Source organism: Oncorhynchus mykiss, chromosome 1, assembly GCF_057628025.1.
Source record: "Oncorhynchus mykiss isolate SJ-2025 chromosome 1, ASM5762802v1, whole genome shotgun sequence".
Classification (NCBI taxonomy): Eukaryota; Metazoa; Chordata; class Actinopteri; order Salmoniformes; family Salmonidae; genus Oncorhynchus; species Oncorhynchus mykiss.
Window position 1 is genome coordinate 10358263 of NC_143022.1, and position 22922 is coordinate 10381184.

At 41.5% G+C, this 22922-nt stretch overlaps 1 protein-coding gene across 1 annotated transcript in view; it reads right to left on the reverse strand.

Annotated features, from left to right (window-relative positions):
- Positions 1–296: 296 nt before the first annotated feature.
- LOC110517098 (protein ANKUB1-like) overlaps positions 297–22922 on the reverse strand; it is a 31565-nt gene continuing 8939 nt past the window's right edge. The window contains exons 4-7 of the mRNA XM_090182755.1: positions 7193–7347; positions 2037–2247; positions 1779–1893; positions 297–1331 (exon numbers count right to left, since the gene is read on the reverse strand). Coding sequence (XP_090038881.1) covers positions 392–1331; positions 1779–1893; positions 2037–2247; positions 7193–7347 — 1421 coding nt within the window. The 3' untranslated portion in view covers positions 297–391. The remainder of the gene's footprint in view (positions 1332–1778; positions 1894–2036; positions 2248–7192; positions 7348–22922) is intronic.

Here is a 22922-nt window from a genome sequence, read left to right on the forward strand (position 1 = left end):
TGTTGTATTCAGCGCATGTGACAAATAAAGTTTGAGTTGATTTGATTATGTACCTTCTAAGCATGATGGTTGGCTCATGATTTGTTTGTACTGAAATCTATTCAGGGAGGATAAGGGTATATCATAGGCAGTGATGTAGTGGTAAAAACATTGACTGGTAAATGCTGATTGCCGTTCAGGATTAAAGAAGTAACGCTCCCTCTACTTTCAATGCATCTTCCACAAAAGGTGGGTAAATGCTTGAACAAAATAAAATAAAAAGTGTGTAAACAGCTTTTACATGTGTCCCCCCCCCCCCACCACCACTGATTATAGGAGGCTTCTTCTGACAGTATTCACACCTTTCATAAGAAACCTCCAGAGAAATATTCATATTCACCGTAGCTGTCATTTAAACTTGGACTAACCTGGCCAAGGCCAAACAGTATATGGCGTTTTCTCTGGGTGTGCGGTCGCAGTGGAGAGAAAAGGCCTCCAGTGAGGTGGTGAGTATCTGGGCGGAGTTTGGCGAGGCAAACACAGGTCTGAGATTGGTGTCTCTGGAAATGGGCGGGAGCGGGACTCTGCTCCTCCATTGGTTGCTGTTCTGATCCCCACTCTCATCCTCCTCACATCCCTTCCCTCCACATCCCCTCTTCTTCTCTCTTTCATCACTCGTGGCCACAGGGTGTTGCTTCGGTAGTTGAAGAGGTTTATCCTGGGATGCCAGGGCGCGGAGCTGGCAGGTTACATGAGATGGGCAGTTGATGGGGGTCAAACTTTGAGAGGCTGTGGACATCACCCTGATACCCGCCTTGGCCTCACTCCTCCTGGGCTTGGAAGACATCTTGGGGAGGGTGAAGCCGTCCACCAGGACCGTGTCGCCCACCCTGGTCCTGAACGGAGCCCTGTTGAGGCCCATGCAGTGCCTGGATGCTGCCCTCCTCTGCCCCAGCCTCACCCAGCCCTTTATCTGGAGGTATGTCCGCATGGGCAGGGCCATACCTGGGAGGACCACCACAGAGCACAGCTTGGTGGCCAGGTGACTCACACACTCCCTGTGGCCGTACTGAAGGGCGATCCTCAGGGGGTCACGACCCTGGGGATCCTGACAGGCAAGGGTCAGAACGCTGCTGGCGATACAGAGTTTGAGGATGGTGAGCTGGCCGAGCTCGATGGAGGCGACAGCGGGACACTTGGCGACGTCGGGGTGGGCCGTCTGGTGGCACCACTCACGGTAAGGGTGAACCCCCACCGGCTCAATGACACGCACCCCCCTCTCCAGCAGCCAGCCGGCCAGGTCCAGGTGGCCCAGAGAAGCAGCGATGTAGAGTGCCACCCGGAGCTGGAACCTGGAATAATACAGAATCAATGTATTTATAACACGTTTCAAGTTTTTTTTGTCAAGTTCACAAGATACAGTGGGTTATAAAACAGTACAGTAAAATGCTTACTTGCAAGCTCTTTCCCACAATGCAGTATTAAATATCAGGGTAAGAGAAAAAACATATGAAGGAAAAAAACACGAGAATATAAGCTATATACAGGGTCAGTACTATCATTATAAGCTATATACAGGGTCAGTACTATCATTGTAAGCTAAATACAGGGTCAGTACCATTATTGTAAGCTATATACAGGGTCAGTACTATCATTGTAAGCTATATACAGGGTCAGTACTATCATTGTAAGCTATATACAGGGTCAGTACTATCATTGTAAGCTATATAAAGGTTCAGTACCATCACTGTTGATAGCAAGTCTATCATACAGTTCAGTGTGTAGATGTGTATTCTGACCTCATCACAGGTCTCTCCCTAGACAGGTGTCGTTGGACGGTCAGTCTGTGTCCCAGGAAGCAGCCTCTGAGGGACTCCGCCCACCCATCCCAGGTGTCCAACCGTAGAGTAGCCCCTGGGAGACAGAGACACATGCAGGTTGTCCTCCTGGTTTCCATGAACCAAGAATGTGTTCCATACAGTCCATTTGTCTCTATGTTACATCCATAAGGTGTTGAGCCAGAGGACCATTGATCTACTGCACAAGGAAGGCCATACCCAGGTCAATGGCGTAGTCGTGCAGCCAGTTGCAGTCGTAGAGTTGCAGGCTGGTGGGAGAGCTCAGTCTGAAGGAGCTGACGGGAAGCCCACACTGCTGGGACACCAGGGTCATGAGCCTGGCCACAGACGTACTCAGGAGAAACACAGTGCCCAAGACTGAGAGGGTCTCCCCCGTCACGGCACTGAACACACGCACCACCGGCTCCCGCTGAAGTATAAGACCATGGACATTCAGTAAATTCACTTGTTTTACATAAATACCTATGTTGTGTTTATACACCGAGTAAACAAAACATTATGAACACCGGTTCTTTCCATGACAAAGACTGACCAGGTGAATCCAGGTGAAAGCTATGATCCCTTAATGATGTCACTTGTTAAATCCACTTCAGTGTAGATGAAGGGGAGCGGACAGGTTAAAGAAGGATTTTTAAGCCTTGAGACAATTGAGACATGGATTGTGTATGTGTGCCATTCAGAGGGTGAATGGGCAAGACAAAATATTTAAGTGCCTTTGAACGGGGTAGTAGGTGCCAGGTGCACCGGTTTGTGTCAAGAACTGCAATGCTGCTGGGGTTTTTCACACTCAACAGTTTCCTGTGTGGTCCACCACCCAAAGAACATCCAGCCAACTTGGCACAACTGTTGGAAGCATTGGAGTCAACATGGGCCAGCATCCCTGTGGAACGCTTTCAAACACCTTGTAGAGTCCATGCCCCAACGAATTGAGGCTGTTCTGATGGCAAAAGGCGGGGTGCAACTCAATATTAGGAAGGTGTTTCTAATGTTTGGTACACTCAGTATATATAAGTTAGGAGTCATATAATTACAGGGTTAAGATGAACTGGCTCCTTTGCACTGCTCTTAGGTCTGGTTTGTGTTTTTACTGTTAATGGTAAAGGTTAGGATTTGGTGAGAGTATGCTGATCCTAGATCTGTGCCCAAGGGCAATTTCTATCCAGAGACAAATCAAAGGTCCATGCTATTTAAACTTATAATCTACCACCATCTCGTGGCTCAAACTTGTAACAACATTTTCTAATTAATGTGCTGTACTGAGTTTTGTTCTATCACATTGAACACTAATCTGGGTGCAGATTAATTAAATTGAACACTAATCTGGGTGTAAATTAAATTGAAGACTAATCTGGGTGCAGATTAAATTGTTAACAGAAATATTATGAATATGTATTTCAATGAACCCAAAGGGCCTCTTCTTCTCCTACTATACGGCCTGCTGTGCTCTACTGTACTCTGCTGTACTTTGCTGTACTCTGTCTGCTGTACTCTACTGTACTCTGCTGTGCTCTACTGTACTCTGCTGTACTCTGCTGTGCTCTACTGTACTCTGCTGTGCTCTACTGTACTATAAACCACTGGGTATACAGACTCTTCAGATACTGTTAGCGAACACCAGACTGAGGTCGAGGCGATTACATGGGGAAAAGGTTTATGACTGTAAGGGTGTTTGGTACAAAGGCAACACTACATCGGGCCACATTTCAGCTCTATCCCAGGTCAACCATACAATACTATAGATTTCCACTCTAGTCAACCAGCAAGAAGGAGAGACAGACAGAAGGTCTGGCTTTGACTATGTCAATGATGGGATGTGTAAGTAAGGATTAAGGAACACAAATAAACATTATTCTGATGGTTAAATTTGTACTTAGATACATAACCACTCTCCTCTGTTAGCAAATCTTCCACAGAACTTTGTGGGACAGAGTGAGTTCTGTCCCTGTCTGGCTCTGGACATGTACCCAGGGACCTCTGTACAACAACACTTCACACTCACGAAGCAGTGTTCTTACTAACCAATCACTCTACCATAACCATGGTCTCAGTATAAAGCAGTGTCCTTACTAACCAATCACTCTACCATAACCATGGTCTTGGTTGAGCAAGGGCAATATTACTTTAAGTCTCAAGCAGGGTGACCTCAACATACTATATATCGCCATACTATATACCACCACACTATACAGTGGGGCAAAAAAGTATTTAGTCAGCCACCAATTGTGCAAGTTCTCCCACTTAAAAAGATGAGAGAGGCCTGTAATTTTCATCATAGGTACACTTCAACTATGACAGACAAAATGAGAGAAAAAAATCCAGAAAAATCACATTGTAGGATTTTTAATGAATTTATTTGCAAATTATGGTGGAAAATAAGTATTTGGTCACCTACAAACAAGCAAGATTTCTGGCTCTCACAGACCTGTAACTTCTTCTTTAAGAGGCTCCTCTGTCCTCCACTCGTTACCTGTATTAATGGCACCTGTTTGAATGAACTAAATCACCTAATCATACTATATATAACCATACTATATAATCATACTATATAACCATACTATATCACCATACTATATATTACCACACTCTATATCACCACACTCTATATCACCATACTATATATCACCATACTATATCACCATACTATATATCACCATAATATATATAATCATACTATATAACCATACTATATCACCATACTATATATTACCACACTCTATATCACCATACTATATATATAACCATACTATATAATCATACAATATAACCATACTATATAATCATACTATATCACCATACTATATATCACCATACTATATATCACCATACTATATATCACCACACTATATATCACCATGCTATATAATCATACTATATAACCATACTATATAATCATACTATATAACCATACTACATATCACCATGCTATATATCACCATACTATATAATCATACTATATAACCATACTATATCACCATACTATATCTCACCATACTATATATCACCACACTATATATCACCATAATACATATATAATCATACTATATAACACCATACTATATAACACCATGCTATATATCACCATACTATATATAACCATGCTATATATAACCATAATATATATAATCATACTATATAACCATACTATATAATCATACTATTTAACCATACTATATATCACCATACTATATATTATCATACTATATATAACCATACTATATATCACCATACTATATATCACCATAATACATATATAATCATACTATATAACACCATACTATATATAACCATACTATATATCACTATACTATATATTACCACACTATATATCACCATACTATATATCACTATACTATATCACCATACTATATATAACCATACTATATATCACCACACTATATATCACCATGCTATATATCACCATACTATATATAACCATGCTATATATAACCATAATATATATAATCATACTATATAACCATACTATATAATCATACTATATATCACCATACTATATATTACCATACTATATATAACCATACTATATATCACCATACTATATATCACCATAATACATATATAATCATACTATATAACACCATACTATATATAACACCATACTATATATAACCATACTATATATCACCATACTATATATCACTATACTATATATTACCACACTATATATCACCATACTATATCACCATACTATATAATCATACTATTTAACCATACTATATATCACCATACTAAATATCACCATGCTATATATATAACCATACTTTATCACCATACTATATCACCATACTATATATTACCACACTATAAATCACCATACTATATATCACCATACTATATATAACCATAATATATATAATCATACTATATAACCATACTATATAAGCATACTATATAATCATACTATATCACCATACTATATATTACCACACTATATATCACCACACTATATATAACCATGCTATATATAACCATAATATATATAATCATACTATATAACCATACTATATAATCATACAATTTAACCATACTATATAATCATACAATTTAACCATACTATATATCACCATACTATATATTACCACACTATATATCACCATACTATATATAACCATACTATATATCACTATACTATATATCACACTATACTATATATCACCACACTATATCACCATACTATATCACCATAGTATATAATCATACTATATATCACCATACTATATATTACCATACTATATATTACCATTCTATTTATCACCATACTATATATTACCATACTATATATCACCATTCTATATATCACCATACTATATATAACCATACTATATCACCATACTATATATTACCATACTATATATCACCATGCTATATAATCATATCACCATACTATATAATCACACTATATCACCATACTATATCACCATACTATATATCACCATGCTATATATATAACCATACTATATAACCATACTATATAACCATACTATATAACCATACTATATCACCATACTATATCACCATACTATATATCACCATGCTATATATATAACCATACTATATAATCATACTATATATCACCATGCTATATATATAACCATACTATATAATCATACTATATAACCATACTATATAACCATATTATATAACCATACTATATCACCATACTATATCACCATACTATATCACCATACTATATATTACCACACTCTATATCACCATAATATATATAATCATACTATTTAACCATACTATATAACCATACTATTTATCACCACACTATATATCACTTTACTATATATATAACCATAATATATATAATCATACTATATATATACTATTATAACCATACTATATAATCATACAATTTAACCATACTACATAATCATACAATATAACCATACTATATAATCATACTATATAACCATACTATATAATCATACTATATAACCATACTATATAATCATACTATATAACCATACTATATAATCATACTATATAATCATACTATATCACCATACTATATATTACCACAATATATATAATCATACTATTTAAACATACTATATATATCACCATACTATATAACCATACTATATCACCATACTATATATTACCACACTCTATATCACCATTATATATATAATCATACTATATAACCATACTATTTAACCATACTATATATCACCACACTATATATATATCACCATACTATATATTACCACACTATATCTGAAACACTTTATGTTAATGATAGTATGAAGCTGTTTCAAGCAATAGCCAGCTCACTTTGATATGCATTTTCAAGCACGGGTAGAAACAGCTAGGTGTTCGGCTGGTACCTTCAGCAGGCAGCAGATGGCACTGCTAGGGGTGATGCCAACGTCTGTCAGGACCCAGCTGTCCCGAAGGATGGCACCAGCATAGCTCAGCTCCAGGAAGTGCCTCACCTGCTTGTCGTCTGACAGTTGCACGTGGAAGTAATCCTGCGAGTGTCCTATACAATCAGAGTGAGAGGGCTCAAAACTGATGGAGCCGTAATGGAGGGTGTCCCACACAATAATTGTAAAAGTGTCCAATTGTGTACAATTAAGAAATAAGGCAATATACCACGGCAAAGGGCTGTTCTCCGCAACGCGGAGGTATATTGGCCATATACCACAAACCCATCATGTGACTTTTTTTTTTTTTCAATTTAGTTGTATCCAATTGGTAGTTACAGTCTTGTCCCATTGCTACAACTCCCATATGGACTTGGGAGAGGCGAGAGCCAAGAGCCGTGCATCCTCCGAAACACAACCCAAGCCACACTGCTTCATGACACCATGCCCGCTTAACCAGCCGTGTCGACCGTGTCAGCGTGCACGGCGCTTGGCCCGCCACAGGAGTCACTAGTGCGTGATGGGACAAGAACACCCCTGCCGGCCAAACCCTCCACTAAACCGGATGATGCTGGGCCAATTGTACGCCGCCCCATGGGTCTCCCAGTCACGGCCGGCTGCGACAGAGCCTGGACTTGAACCAGGATCTCTAGTGGCACAGCTAGTACTACGCAGTGCCTTAGACCACTGCACTACTCGGGAAGCCCGAGGTGCCTTATTGCTATAGGGCAGTTAACCCACTGTTCCTAGGCCTTTATTGAAAATAAGAATTTGTTCTTAACTGACTTGCCTTGTAAAATAAAAATTTGAAGCAGAGCTTAATTTGTAAATTGGGAGGTGCCAGAACAAAGAGTGGGTGCTAGAGGGGGGGTTCTGTGGTACCAGAACTCATGAGAAAAAAGATCACCTTTTATAATAGAGCATTGAACGCATATCATCACCTGCATTGCTTGCTGTTTGGGGTTTTAGAATGGGTTTTTGTACAGCACTTTGAGATATCAGCTGATGTACGAAGGGCTATATAAATACATTTGATTTGATATCATCACATTTGGGTAGAGCCACTTATAAAAGGTGCACGCACACATGGGGAACATTTTTAGTAGCCTAGGGTCCGGGAAAGTGTTGGCCTTTTTAAAACCGCATTTCGTGCAATTCTACATCCTTTTACATGACTGGAGACTTTGGCATTATCTTTTTTTTAATCCGCACAAATGATCGAAATGGCAGGCTACTTTGACACTGACAAACTTAGTATCTGAGATCAATAAAAACGACCTTGTCTTGAATCCATCAATAGCCTATAGGCCTAGGTTTGTGGAGAAACATATAGTAGGCTACAATATGAGGAGGAAATTAGTCCTAAAAATGCTTTCCAGTTTCACTGACTCACCCAATGATGCGCAGCTCACTCGCTGGAGATTGTCGATGCGCTCGTGTCAAAAGCCTATCTCTCCCTCTCTCTGTTTTGTAAAACAATGTTTGGGAGTTGATCAAATATTTTGGTAGTCTACAGCATAGTCTTATCTTTTCAGCAAGAGTCATTGCTTTTCAATCTGTGTTTTCCATCGATTGTATTTGAAATATTGCAAAAGGCCTGTTTTGTCTGCCTGCTGTTTTTTCACTGACAGATTTGCCTCGCGTTCCCGACTGTAGGCTATTCTTTGTTATTGGGCTACAATCCGCAGCTAGGCTATTTAAAAAAGAAGCTATTGGTCCTCTGTAGCTAAATTATAGGGCTTCTCATGACGTATTAGGCTATTCTGAATGATTTCATTTATTTCTGAACAGACATCAGTAATTCCGTAACTTTAGAAAATTCCTCCAGAACCCTTCATGCAGCTATGATTCTATAAGGAAACAAATGATGAAGTGCAACTCTGGAGAGATGAGGGGGCAGGATAATTGACGAAGAGGCAACTCGAATGAACTTTGATCGCTTTTATTATAATTGTTACATAGCAAAAAGTGAAAATTATTTTTCATGGCACGAGAGGTACCGGATTCGGCCAAGTAGGTTCCGGAACAAAACAGTCCAGAACGGAACGGTGCCGGATCCTGTTCTGTCATGATCCTGCTCAAAATTAAGCACTGATTTGAAGTACCTAGGCCTCTACCTGCTGAGTATAAAGATTATTAAACTAGATTCAGTGGGCTTGTCATTCACAGTACTGATGAAAAATCAAGTACAGTTGATCTAAATGTGGATATACGAGGACATCTAGTGGTCACCGGATTTAAAAAAATAAAATAATGCAAGCTATCTTTACACTAGCATGCGATGCCATATATTTGACGCAGGTATTTATTTTTCAACATGTATTGTCATTAACTGGAACAAAATATAATTGTATGAGCTATGCCTCTGTGTCCCGGCGTTGTTGTACCCCTCTACTATCTGGCTTGGTGGGGCGATCTCGTTCTGCATGCCTGCTTCACTGAGATACAATGTGTCGTCATGCATTTGTGCATGCACGCTGTTAACGGTCACACCCGTCTTGCTAGCTTGCTCATCGAGCTAGCCCTTATTTGGCTGCAGGGTTGCATCGGTTTCCATTGGATTTGACAGCTTGTTAGGCTGGCTAGCTAGGTAGCTAATTCGCTAACGCGAACTGTTTATCACGTAGCAGCCTATGCTGACTAGCATCGCTAGCAACTAGCTAACATGGATAAAGTCTAGTCGTGGGTCCACAGAATCAAACAAATGGTACTGAACTGATGACAAAATCATGTTTAGAAATTGTAGTAGCTATTTATGTTTTTGTTGTTGTTGTTGTTGCTTAATGACATTGCGAATATCATATTTTTTGTCATTTAACTACCGGTATGTATTTAATCCGGTTTCGGCATGAGAAAAGTATTAATCGCAAATTCCAGCACTAACGGATACCGGGAAAAATAAATATGAGAACCGGTCACGAATGCGGAGCCACGCCCTAAAATAACACGTGACCACAAGGCGTTTGTGACGCATTCATGCGTTCCAATTTTGTCATAATTGTCTGTAGGTTCTAAATTGCTTATGAGCTTGGCTGCCCTTCAGAAAGTAGCTGATTCTTGTACTTTACAGCTGTATTTTCCTACAGTTACTAATAATACTAGCAACAAAACAGATTTCATTCCTTAAAATGATATTGCCAGATGGAAGAAAATAATAAGGTAGGCCTAAACTGTAATAAGATATACCTTAAAGACTGCTTGTGTTTAATCCTGAATCCAGTTGCCCCTCTTGTACTGGGATAAAACAATAGGCAAGCCATGAACCTTATGGAGGAGTACATGTGTTTTGTAGACACACCTGGGTTCTAGACTGGCTGAGGTAAACATTTTAGGAAAGCCTGGGTTTTTAATATCGAAGTCATTCTAAGGGGTAGGTTTGACAAAGCAAATGAGTGAGTGAGTCTTTGACATGAAGACAGTGGTTAGATTCTGCCATTGGGACTGCTCTGATGTTTCCATTCTCTCCTGGTTATGACCATAGAGCCTTGTCCCAGTCTCTAGACCTGCCTGTCTGTGTGATGGATGACCACCTGACCTCTGAAGCTGTCAATGAGATGGTAAGTTGACCTTGTCATTTCAGTGATGCTATCATTGGCAATGTTGACGTACCACAACCATCTCTGTTGTGTTGCAGTTGTTTAATTGGCCCAACGTTGCCAATGCTCCTCCCCTCTTTAACAGTTAATAATTATTTCAGTATGATATTTGTTGTTAATTAAGTTTGATTATTTGCAATATAATTACATTTCTACCAGGAGCAGAGCAATTCTACCAGGAGCAGAGCAACCTCAGTGATGGAAACCTCAGAAGAGGGAAAGCTCAACAATGTGGAACATCTGACACTTATGGACTTCCTTCAAAACCTAACTGAGAAGTATGTTCTGTTTTCTTTGGTACTATCACACCTTCAAGGAAATAGGATCAAATTAGAAACTGATCAATCGGAAAAAAATGTTCAGTGCTAGAAAAGTTGTCACATTGCAATTTTGCCAAAACAACTGACACAAAGCAAGTATAACTTCACGATCAGGCAAATAATTAAATAAAAACTATTCTGCCACGCATCCTGATATGACAACATTTATAACAATATTGTTTTCAGGCAATGGAGGGGGATTCGTGAGGGCATGTTTGACCCGGTAAGATCATGTTACTGACAATTTAATCAGATTACCATGAAAACTCTGCCTAATGTTTAACCTTGTTCATAAGCTTTTGAAAGACGCACTATGCAACATTTTAAAACACTTCTTCTGTTTCTGGAATACAGCTGACAAAACAACAGCTTGCCGGCTTGTGTCTGAGGATTGTCCAGTTTTTATCGGACAAGCTGATGCAGATCATCATCCCAGGTCTTTACGAACTACTGGGCATCCAAGATGCTGCCTCTTCTCCATTATCACAGAGATCTCTCACAGCGTCACTCACCAGTCTGTTAGACGATAAGACTAACACCAAGTCCCGCGTGAGATTTACTGAGGCTGGTGTACCTAAGAGGCCAGGCAGTCGAAAGTCTTACAATAGCTTTCGCATCCCGACTCCCTACCCTTCCTCCAACTGTATGGAGCAGGAAGAGGAAGAAGAACAGGAATCACAACTTAAGTTCAAGGAGATTTACCTGACTAAGGGCAGTCTGGGCAGTGGAAGCTACCTGCCCAAGGGGGCCATGAGGTATGTTCTTAAAGGGAAATTTAACAACTTCATATTCATCTCCAGCATCACCATATGTGAAAATTACACATTTCCATGCTTTGTAGTAAAACAAATATAGAGGGTCGTAACTGTTTCCAATAGTGCTGAGAAATTAGTGCTTTTTGAGGTTGGTTTGGTTTCCATTCAAATATTTAAAAAATAATCACGGTTTTGGATTTCAATACTTTTTTTAGACATTGAATGCACTATGGATTATGTGTGTTGAATGCTGTAACAACACATAATAAAACAATGAATAAAAGTCCCATGATGGTAGTGACTGTCCATTACTGTTTATGACTTATCAACCATCATTTACTTTCTCATATAAAATATTTATTTGATGACTTTATTATTTCATTCCAAGTCATCAACTCATCTCTATAGAGCTGCTGCTTATCCTGTCTGACAAAATCACTATTTTAGTAGTTCTTCTAAGTAAATAAGACCTACTTTTATGACCGCTGAACACCAACTGTCAATCACTTAGATCATGTATTTCCAGGTAGAGAATCCTCGCAACGCAACTGCTTTTTATCTCTCTCATGCATTCTCTCGTCTCTCCGTCTCAGTCAATGAGGTTTCCGTATCTGCTCCACACAGAGTGGACAAGCAAGTGGGCGTGCAATGGATTATGGGAATTAATTGCCATATTTTCTGTGCTAAACTATGTAGAATATTGGCCTGTTGGAAACTACAACTCCCTACTACATTGCATAGTTCGTGCTTGATCTGATTTATCTCTACAGAAACTGAGCATCGAGCTCACAGAAGAAGAAAAAAATTAACTATATGGAATTCAAATAATTGAGCCGACGTCGGTCAATTAATTGTTTAAAAACCGAAAAATAACAAAAATGTTGGTTAAATGCTCAGCTCTAGATTCTAATGACATCATCAGTGTGCATCGTGTGATTTTAACCAATTATGAGTAGGCATTTCCTACTAATTGGTTGATGATGTCATAGAAAACACTTATCTTCCTCTTTCTTTTTTTACTACAAAACATAGAAATTACCGTTTTTCACATATGCTGATGTAGGGGTGGTGCTGGAGATGATGAATATGAAGTTGAAACATTTAGAAATTTCCCTTTAACATTTCTTCAAACTGCCTTGTATTTATGATTGTCCTTGAAGTTATTAGAAGTTACAGTATTTGAAGTTTATAGCAATTTGGATTTTTGTAGAGGATAGATATTGCCAGGATAGATAGATATCTACACGCCAGTTTCAATACAAATGACTTATACAAAATACATTTTATTGGGCTTTAGAAATTAAGCAGTTAGGCTGACATCACACTAAGGTTTTTTCTCAGAGAAACAGCAGCGTTTTCCTCATTGTTTTCAATGGTGCAGATGTATTTGACACACTGAATGTGCATCACAGCCTTACATATTATTTGTTTGACTTTGATGATTTCTGCGGTTTTTTTTCCCAAGGACTCTAACCTCTCTGTCTGATGTGCAGAAGAAAACAACCAACTCTGAGACGCTACAAGTCCTCTTAGGTGTCTCAGAGGACACCCTTGTCACCTGTGTGCAGGACAGCCTGCAATGTTCTCTCTCCAAACTTGCATGCATGTCCAATTCTCCATCTGGAAGTGCAGGCTCTATGATGCTAACCCCTGCTGTAATGGCAGAGTTGGCTAAAGATGTCAAGTCGGCCTTATCAGTGGTCGTTAAGAGTGCCTCCGCAAGTCAAACCTCTCTAGTGACACCGGTAAGGGGAGACTCACAGACCAAGGTGACTGAGAGCATGGTGAGAGAGCTGGCTTTTAAACTTGAAAAAGTTGACCAAGAGAGCAAGAGTCTAACAGGGCAAGTCATGACCACCATCTCTGACACAATGGTGGCTTTTGTTGACGAGAACGAACAGAATTTGCTGGAAGATCTGAAGGACAAGATCACGTTTTTGGCATCGCATGTTGGCTTCATTGAGGATCTTGATGCCCTGATAAGGAAATACGAGAGCAGCTACAATATTAGTGAATCTGGTTCCTCCTGCACGCTCACATCTAAGAGCATCCAAAAACTCTCTAGCCGGGAGTTTCAAACATCAGCAATACAAGCAGTGAGTGGAGTTCTTGCCAAAAAAGTCAGTAGTTTGAGCTTTCCTAGTTCAGTCATTCAGTCTGAGTTAACAGGTGCTGTATCAGGTCAAACATTGTCTGGCATTGTAAAGACAGAGTCAATTCACCCAGTGGGCTCAGCAGCGTCAGTAGTTGTTAAGACTTTCGTGTCAGATATGAAGTCCTTGGCTGAATCTGAAGAGAGTCCCCAACAGAAGAGTGCCTGGTCTGCTGCTGTTCACATTTACCACAGCATCCAAAACAACTTGAAAGATTATTTCGACAAGCTTCAGCGATTTGCCCTAAAGAGCATTGTCACATCTGATGACAACATCACAAATTCTGAGTTTAAGGAGACAGTTCCACTTCCTTGCTTAGACATGAAATATAGGCCCAGTAAGAGTGAGCCTCAGTTGCCAGAGTCCACTGGTGAAGTTACTTTACAAAGAGGCCTAAGTGAGAGCTCAAAACTTCTTTGGGCAAAAACTGAGTCAGAAGAAAGCAAGCTCCTTCTGACAACTTGCACCAAAGAAGTCATCTCAGAGCTTCTGGTCTTGTACAACACTGAGATGTCAAAGGAGGACCCCCTGTACACTGTTGGAGAAAAAGGATCAGGCTTCTCTATTGAGAGAGAGACATTTGTAGAGGGTGTTCTGGCTCAGCTTGGGGATATTGCCCATTCCAGGGCCTCATCACCAATAGTATGTGAGTTCCCCTGTCAAATTGAGGACAGCAGAAGTAAGGCCACAGCTTCTTTGACCAGTCTGTTAGATTGTATTAGAAAACTCTCAAGTGAGGAATTTAAGAGAAATGCCACTCAAGCAGTGAGTGAGTTCCTAGTTAAAAAGTCCACCAGTAGCTTAACTAGTGCAAAGCCTGCTTATTCTGTAGCATCCAGGTCTTGTTCCATTCAAAACCAGTACACATGGTCAAAGGATATTTGTGCGGATTCTGCTGCCTTTGGCATCATTGAAACATTTGTGGAAGACCTGCAGAGCTCGGCGCAACCTGCAGAAGTAGAGGAGAGAGAACCTGACCTCCAGGAAAATGCACAAAAGCTACAGAGCAGGATCTGGTCTGCTACCACTAGTTTATATAACAATATTCAGAAGACATTAAAGGACTTCATCATTCATCAGCGGAGGTCAGACATGCTGAGCAGAATGTCTAGTCATATACCCACAGAGGACTCTGGACATCTTGGGACTAAGGAGCACATTTGTTTGGCAAGCCAGGACTTGAGGCAAGCTAGTAAGAGTGTGCCTCACTTGCACAGTTTGAACCTTGAAGTGGCTCTACACAGGGGTGTCAGCGAGAGTTCAAAACTTCTCTGGACTGAAACAGACGAGGCTCTACTGACCAATAGTACCAAAGAGGTCATTTCAACAATCTTGACCTCATGCGAGGATCAGGCATCAAATGCACCTTGCTTCTCCACAGTAGGAAAGAAAATATCTGATATGTCCCTTGAGGTCAACATGTTGGTAGGTGGTGTTCTGTCTCAGCTGAAGGACATCTCCTTGTCAAGGTCCCCAACACCATGTGAAGACATGTTTGAACGTCTCCAAGGTTCTCCTGAGCGAACCTCTCCAGTAAGTCTAGATTGCAGCACGGCTGCCTCCAAAGGCATTGCATCTTCCCACAGTCTTTCAACAAAGAGCCTCCAAAAACTCTCTAGTCATGAGTTCCAAACCAAAGCTGAGAAAGGAGTGAGTGAGGTCCTCTCTAGATCATTTAACATTGCGGAGGAAGGTACAACAGATAAGTACCTCCAGTCTGTATCTACATCCACCACATCTACTGATATTATACAAACCATGGTGAAAGACCAGCAGGAGCTCACCCAGACCACCCAATCATCTGACATGGTATCTGGAACCTCCCTGCTCACCACTGGACAGGTTTCTGAGAAAAGAATCTGGTCTGTTGCTCGTAACATCTACTACAGTCTGCAAAGTAAGATTACGGAGTTTCTCAGAAAAGATCTTCAAAGATCAGACACAACACTTGGTTCAATCCAAATCTTTACATATCAAAGCAGTCCTGCTTCACAAAGAGCAAGTCTCTGCCATCTTGAGGTCAACCAGAGCAGTGTTACACCTGGTGGAAACGATGCCTGTGTGGACATTCCGCACAAATTACTACCTAAAACCACTGAGCTCTCAGGATCCATGCTGGAGGATATTGGCACGATCCGTTGTAGGAGTGCTGACAGCCAAAATACAAGAAATACCTCTTCTTCACGCTCTTCTATCTCTCTAACACCTACTTCAAAATTAAGGCAATCGAAATGGCACTTTGCTTTACCCGGGACTCCCATCCCCACTGAGTTTCCTGCTCAGATTGACTTTCCCATTGTTAGAAACACAATCATTGAGGACTTCTTTCACACAGAGGACTTACTTCCTGTAACCTTTGTGGACAAAGTCAGGCAAGCTGCTGGGGTGGTAGTGGACATTATGGTGGAAAGTGTTGAGAACACACAGGAAAATGGACAGGGTGCTTCACATCTTGACGACCTCCGATCTGCTGTTAGGAAATTGAGAAAAATCATTTCCACTTGGACCATCCACATTTTCAGCCATGAATTGGTGGATAAAGTGATAGCCCTTCAGGACAGCCACAGCACTCCACAGGTCTTAACATTGGAAGCAGCCAAAAGTGCTTCAGACTCCATTCTTTCAAGGCTGAAATGGGGAAAGGAACAATGTGCCATATCCAAGGAGCTCTCCTCTCAGCTTCTCCAGATATTTGCTGAAGAGACAGTGAAGTGCTTCCTGAGACAGTGGTCAGATGAGTATGAAAACATAAACTTTGATGTTTCAGTCCAGAACGATCCAAAGACTTCTACTTGCATGGTCATTCTTCAAATGATCACCAAAGCCACTGCTAAATGTTATTTTGAGTCCGCTACCAGCGTGGCCACCAGTGACATTGTAGAAGGCGTGTTTGATTTGGAAAGGGATACCATCAGCAGTACTGGAGAGCAGGTCCTCACCTTCAATACAAAGGTATAGTACACATACATCTTTCATAAATAACACTGCTGTTGACCTTTTATATGATTCTTTGTGTCATGGCATTGCACTGCTTCTTTGCAGTTGATATGCTGTACTTTAAGATATCGAAAACATTTCAGTTTGTTTTAATGTGCCTTTTCCTACCAACCAGGGTTCCAAGAAAGTTAGTAAGAACCTCTGTCCTCAAGAGTCTCTGGAGTACCAGCCTCAGAACATTTCCCCTACTGTGTACTTTACAGGTAAGCCCTGCTGCTGTTTAGACTGCTGCTCAGTCAAGACTGAGACATTATCCCTTTACCATTCCACTAATTCATTTGGAAAGACGTTGTACTCCTCTGAGTTGTTACCTATGACATACTGTACTGTGGGCTGGGTGGTAGCCTAGTGGGTTAAGAGGTTGGGCCAGTAACCGATAGGTTGCTGGTTCAGAATCCCTGAGTTCACGAGGCAAAATCTGTCAATGTGCTCTTGAGCAAGGCACTTAATCCTAATTGCTCCTTGTAAGTCTCTCTGGATAAGAGTGTCTGATAAATGAGTAAAAATGTAAATTGATGGCATGCTGGATGGTCTTTCGTTGCAGAGACGATGACAACATCTCATGGCTCCTTTTCTCCAGAGGGAATTTATGATATCGCATCGTCCTTCCCACTTGAAGAGAAGAGTCGCAAACCCTCCCTTTTCACCAGATTGTCTAGATCCATCACGAAAGGCTTTCTCAGCACATTCAAATCTTCAAGGAAAACCAAATTATTTAAATAAATTCCTCATTATAACAACGAGAGCATTCATTTGTTCAGATGAGAATCTAATCGTATTGGTCACATACGCCGAAAACAACTGTGAGATGCTTTATTACGAGCCCATTCCCAACAATGCAGAGTTAAAAAGTAAGAAAATATTTTCTAAATAGTAACACAATAACAATAACAAGGCTATATACAAGGAGTACCAGTACCGAGTCAATGTGCATGGGTGCGAGGTAGTTGAGGTAATACAGTATGTACATGTAGGTAAGGGTAAAAGTGACTAGTCAATCAGGATAGATAATAAACACAGTAGCAGCAGCTAGTGTGAAAGTCGGTCAGTGTCACAGTGAATGTGTGGGTAGAGTGTAGTGAATGTGCATCGAGCCAATTCAAGAGAGTCAGTGGAAAACAATTAGAAAAATACATCAATAACCAAGGGGGTCAATGCAAATAGTGCAGGTGGCCATTTAATTAACGTTCAGCAGTCTAATGACTTGGGGGTAGAAGCTGTTCAGCAGTCTAATGACTTGGGGGTAGAAGCTGTTCAGCAGTCTAATGACTTGGGGGTAGAAACTGTTCAGCAGTCTAATGACTTGGGGGTAGAAGCTGTTCAGCAGTCTAATGACTTGGGGGTAGAAGCTGTTCAGCAGTCTAATGACTTGGGGGTAGAAGCTGTTCAGCAGTCTAATGACTTGGGGGTAGAAGCTGTTCAGCAGTCTAATGACTTGGGGGTAGAAGCTGTTCAGCAGTCTAATGACTTGGGGGTAGAAGCTGTTCAGCAGTCTAATGACTTGGGGGTAGAAGCTGTTCAGCAGTCTAATGACTTGGGGGTAGAAGCTGTTCAGCAGTCTAATGACTTGGGGGTAGAAGCTGTTCAGCAGTCTGATGACTTGGGGGTAGAAGCTGTTCAGCAGTCTGATGGCTTGGGGGTAGAAGCTGTTCAGCAGTCTGATGACTTGGGGGTAGAAGCTGTTCAGCAGTCTAATGACTTGGGGGTAGAAGCTGTTCAGCAGTCTAATGACTTGGGGGTAGAAGCTGTTCAGCAGTCTAATGACTTGGGGGTAGAAGCTGTTCAGCAGTCTGATGACTTGGGGGTAGAAGCTGTTCAGCAGTCTGATGACTTGGGGGTAGAAACTGTTCAGCAGTCTAATGACTTGGGGGTAGAAGCTGTTCAGCAGTCTAATGACTTGGGGGTAGAAGCTGTTCAGCAGTCTAATGACTTGGGGGTAGAAGCTGTTCAGCAGTCTAATGACTTGGGGGTAGAAGCTGTTCAGCAGTCTAACGACTTGGGGGTAGAAGCTGTTCAGCAGTCTAATGACTTGGGGGTAGAAGCTGTTCAGCAGTCTAATGACTTGGGGGTAGAAGCTGTTCAGCAGTCTAATGACTTGGGGGTAGAAGCTGTTCAGCAGTCTAATGACTTGGGGGTAGAAGCTGTTCAGCAGTCTGATGACTTGGGGGTAGAAGCTGTTCAGCAGTCTGATGGCTTGGGGGTAGAAGCTGTTCAGCAGTCTGATGACTTGGGGGTAGAAGCTGTTCAGCAGTCTAATGACTTGGGGGTAGAAGCTGTTCAGCAGTCTAATGACTTGGGGGTAGAAGCTGTTCAGCAGTCTAATGACTTGGGGGTAGAAGCTGTTCAGCAGTCTGATGACTTGGGGGTAGAAGCTGTTCAGCAGTCTGATGACTTGGGGGTAGAAGCTGTTCAGCAGTCTAATGACTTGGGGGTAGAAGCTGTTCAGCAGTCTAATGACTTGGGGGTAGAAGCTGTTCAGCAGTCTAATGACTTGGGGGTAGAAGCTGTTCAGCAGTCTAATGACTTGGGGGTAGAAGCTGTTCAGCAGTCTTATGGCTTGGGGGTAGAAGCTGTTCAGCAGTCTAATGACTTGGGGGTAGAAGCTGTTCAGCAGTCTAATGACTTGGGGGTAGAAGCTGTTCAGCAGTCTAATGACTTGGGGGTAGAAGCTGTTCAGCAGTCTAATGACTTGAGGGTAGAAGCTGTTCAGCAGTCTAATGACTTGGGGGTAGAAGCTGTTCAACAGTCTAATGACTTGGGGGTAGAAGCTGTTCAGCAGTCTAATGAGTTGGGGGTGGAAGCTGTTCAGCAGTCTAATGACTTGGGGGTAGAAGCTGTTCAGCAGTCTAATGACTTGGGGGTAGAAGCTGTTCAGCAGTCTAATGACTTGAGGGTGGAAGCTGTTCAGCAGTCTAATGACTTGGGGGTAGAAGCTGTTCAGCAGTCTAATGACTTGAGGGTAGAAGCTGTTCAGCAGTCTAATGACTTGGGGGTAGAAGCTGTTCAGCAGTCTAATGACTTGGGGATAGAAGCTGTTCAGCAGTCTAATGAGTTGGGGTGGAAGCTGTTCAGCAGTCTAATGACTTGGGGGTAGAAGCTGTTCAGCAGTCTAATGACTTGGGGGTAGAAGCTGTTCAGCAGTCTAATGACTTGAGGGTGGAAGCTGTTCAGCAGTCTAATGACTTGGAGGTAGAAGCTGTTCAGCAGTCTAATGACTTGGGGGTAGAAGCTGTTCAGCAGTCTAATGACTTGGGGGTAGAAGCTGTTCAGCAGTCTAATGACTTGGGGGTGGAAGCTGTTCAGCAGTCTTATGACTTGGGGGTAGAAGCTGTTCAGCAGTCTTATGACTTGGGGGTAGACGCTGTTCAGCAGTCTAATGACTTGGGGGTAGAAGCTGTTCAGCAGTCTAATGACTTGGGGGTAGAAGCTATTCAGCAGTCTAATGACCAGGATCCTGGTGTCTACCCAATGTGCTGAGCACTCCTCCTGGACAGAGTCCGCGCTACATTCAGCTGCTGCAACCATGGTCTCTGTGTGAAGGCACTGTTAGAGAGTCAATCAACCAGAACAAGGTTAGGAGACCAAATCTGTGTCCTAGCATTGTGAAATACTGTATATGTAATGGCCTCAATACATTAATGAAGCGCCCTTACATTCTATCCTCTCCCCATACTGAAACAACTTGTTAGGGTGAACCAATAAGACTGACACTATATACCTTCTAAGCATGATAGTTGGCTCATGATTTGTTTCAGGACTTGTTAGGGTAAACCTATAACAGCTTCTAACCCCAAGCCATAAGACTGCTGAACAATTAATCAAATGGCCACCGGACAAGTTCAACTGTTTTATTATTTGTTACTTTAGTTTATTGGGTAAATATTCTCTTCAACTCTTCTTGAACTGCACTGTTTGTTAAGGGCTTGTAAGTAAAGTATTTCACGGAAAGATCTACACTTGTTGTATTCAGCGCATGTGACAAATAAAGTTTGATTTGATTTGACTATGTACCTTCTAAGCATGATGGTTGGCTCATGATTTGTTTGTACTGAAATCTATTCAGGGAGGATAAGGGTATATCATAGGCAGTGATGTAGTGGTAAAAACATTGACTGGTAAATGCTGATTGCCATTCAGGATTAAAGAAGTAACGCTCCCTCTACTTTCAATGCATCTTCCACAAAAGGTGGGTAAATGCTTGAACAAAATAAAATAAAAAGTGTGTAAACAGCTTTTACATGTGTCCCCCCCCCCACCACTGATTATAGGAGGCTTCTTCTGACAGTATTCACACCTTTCATAAGAAACCTCCAGAGAAATATTCGTATTCACCGTAGCTGTCATTTAAACTTGGACTAACCTGGCCAAGGCCAAACAGTATATGGCGTTTTCTCTGGGTGTGCGGTCGCAGTGGAGAGAAAAGGCCTCCAGTGAGGTGGTGAGTATCTGGCCGGAGTTTGGCGAGGCAAACACAGGTCTGAGATTGGTGTCTCTGGAAATGGGCGGGAGCGGGACTCTGCTCCTCCATTGGTTGCTGTTCTGATCCCCACTCTCATCTTCCTCACATCCCTTCCCTGCACATCCCCTCTTCTTCTCTCTTTCATCCCTCGTGGCCACAGGGTGTAGCCGCCTCGCTTCGCGGGCCGCCTCGCTTCGCGTTCCTAGGAAACTATGCAGTTTTTTGTTTTTTTACGTGTTATTTCTTACATTACTACCCCAGATCATCTTAGGTTTCATTACATACAGTCGAGAAGAACTACTGAATATAAGATCAGAGTCAACTCACCATCAGTACGACCAAGAATATGTTTTTCGCGACGCGGATCCTGTGTTCTGCCTTACAAACAGGACAACGGAGTGGATCCCATGCAGCGACCCAAAAAAACCATTCCGAAAAAGAGGGAAACGAGGCGGTCTTCTGGTCAGACTCCGGAGACGGGCACACTGTGCACCACTCCCTAGCATTCTTCTTGCCAATGTCCAGTCTCTTGACAACAAGGTTGATGAAATCCGAGCAAGGGTAGCATTCCAGAGGGACATCAGAGACTGTAACGTTCTTTGCTTCACGGAAACATGGCTCACTGGAGAGACGCTATCCGAGGCGGTGCAGCCAACGGGTTTCTCCACGCATCGCGCCGACAGAAACAAACATCTTTCTGGTAAGAAGAGGGGCGGGGGCGTATACCTTATGGCTAACGAGACATGGTGTGATGAAAGAAACATACAGGAACTCAAATCCTTCTGTTCACCTGATTTAGAATTCCTCACAATCAAATGTAGACCGCATTATCTACCAAGAGAATTCTCTTCGATTATAATCACAGCCGTATACAGTGCCTTGCGAAAGTATTCGGCCCCGTTGAACTTTGCGACCTTTCGCCACATTTCAGGCTTCAAACATAAAGATATAAAACTGTATTTTTTTTGTGAAGAATCAACAACAAGTGGGACACAATCATGAAGTGGAACAACATTTATTGGATATTTTATAACTTTTTTAACAAATCAAAAACTGAAAAATTGGGCGTGCAAAATTATTCAGCCCCTTTACTTTCAGTGCAGCAAACTCTCTCCAGAAGTTCAGTGAGGATCTCTGAATGATCCAATGTTGACCTAAATGACTAATGATGATAAATACAATCCACCTGTGTGTAATCAAGTCTCCGTATAAATGCACCTGCACTGTGATAGTCTCAGAGGTCTGTTAAAAGCGCAGAGAGCATCATGAAGAACAAGGAACACAACAGGCAGGTCCGAGATACTGTTGTGAAGAAGTTCAAAGCCGGATTTGGATACAAAAAGATTTCCCAAGCTTTAAACATCCCAAGGAGCACTGTGCAAGCGATAATATTGAAATGGAAGGAGTATCA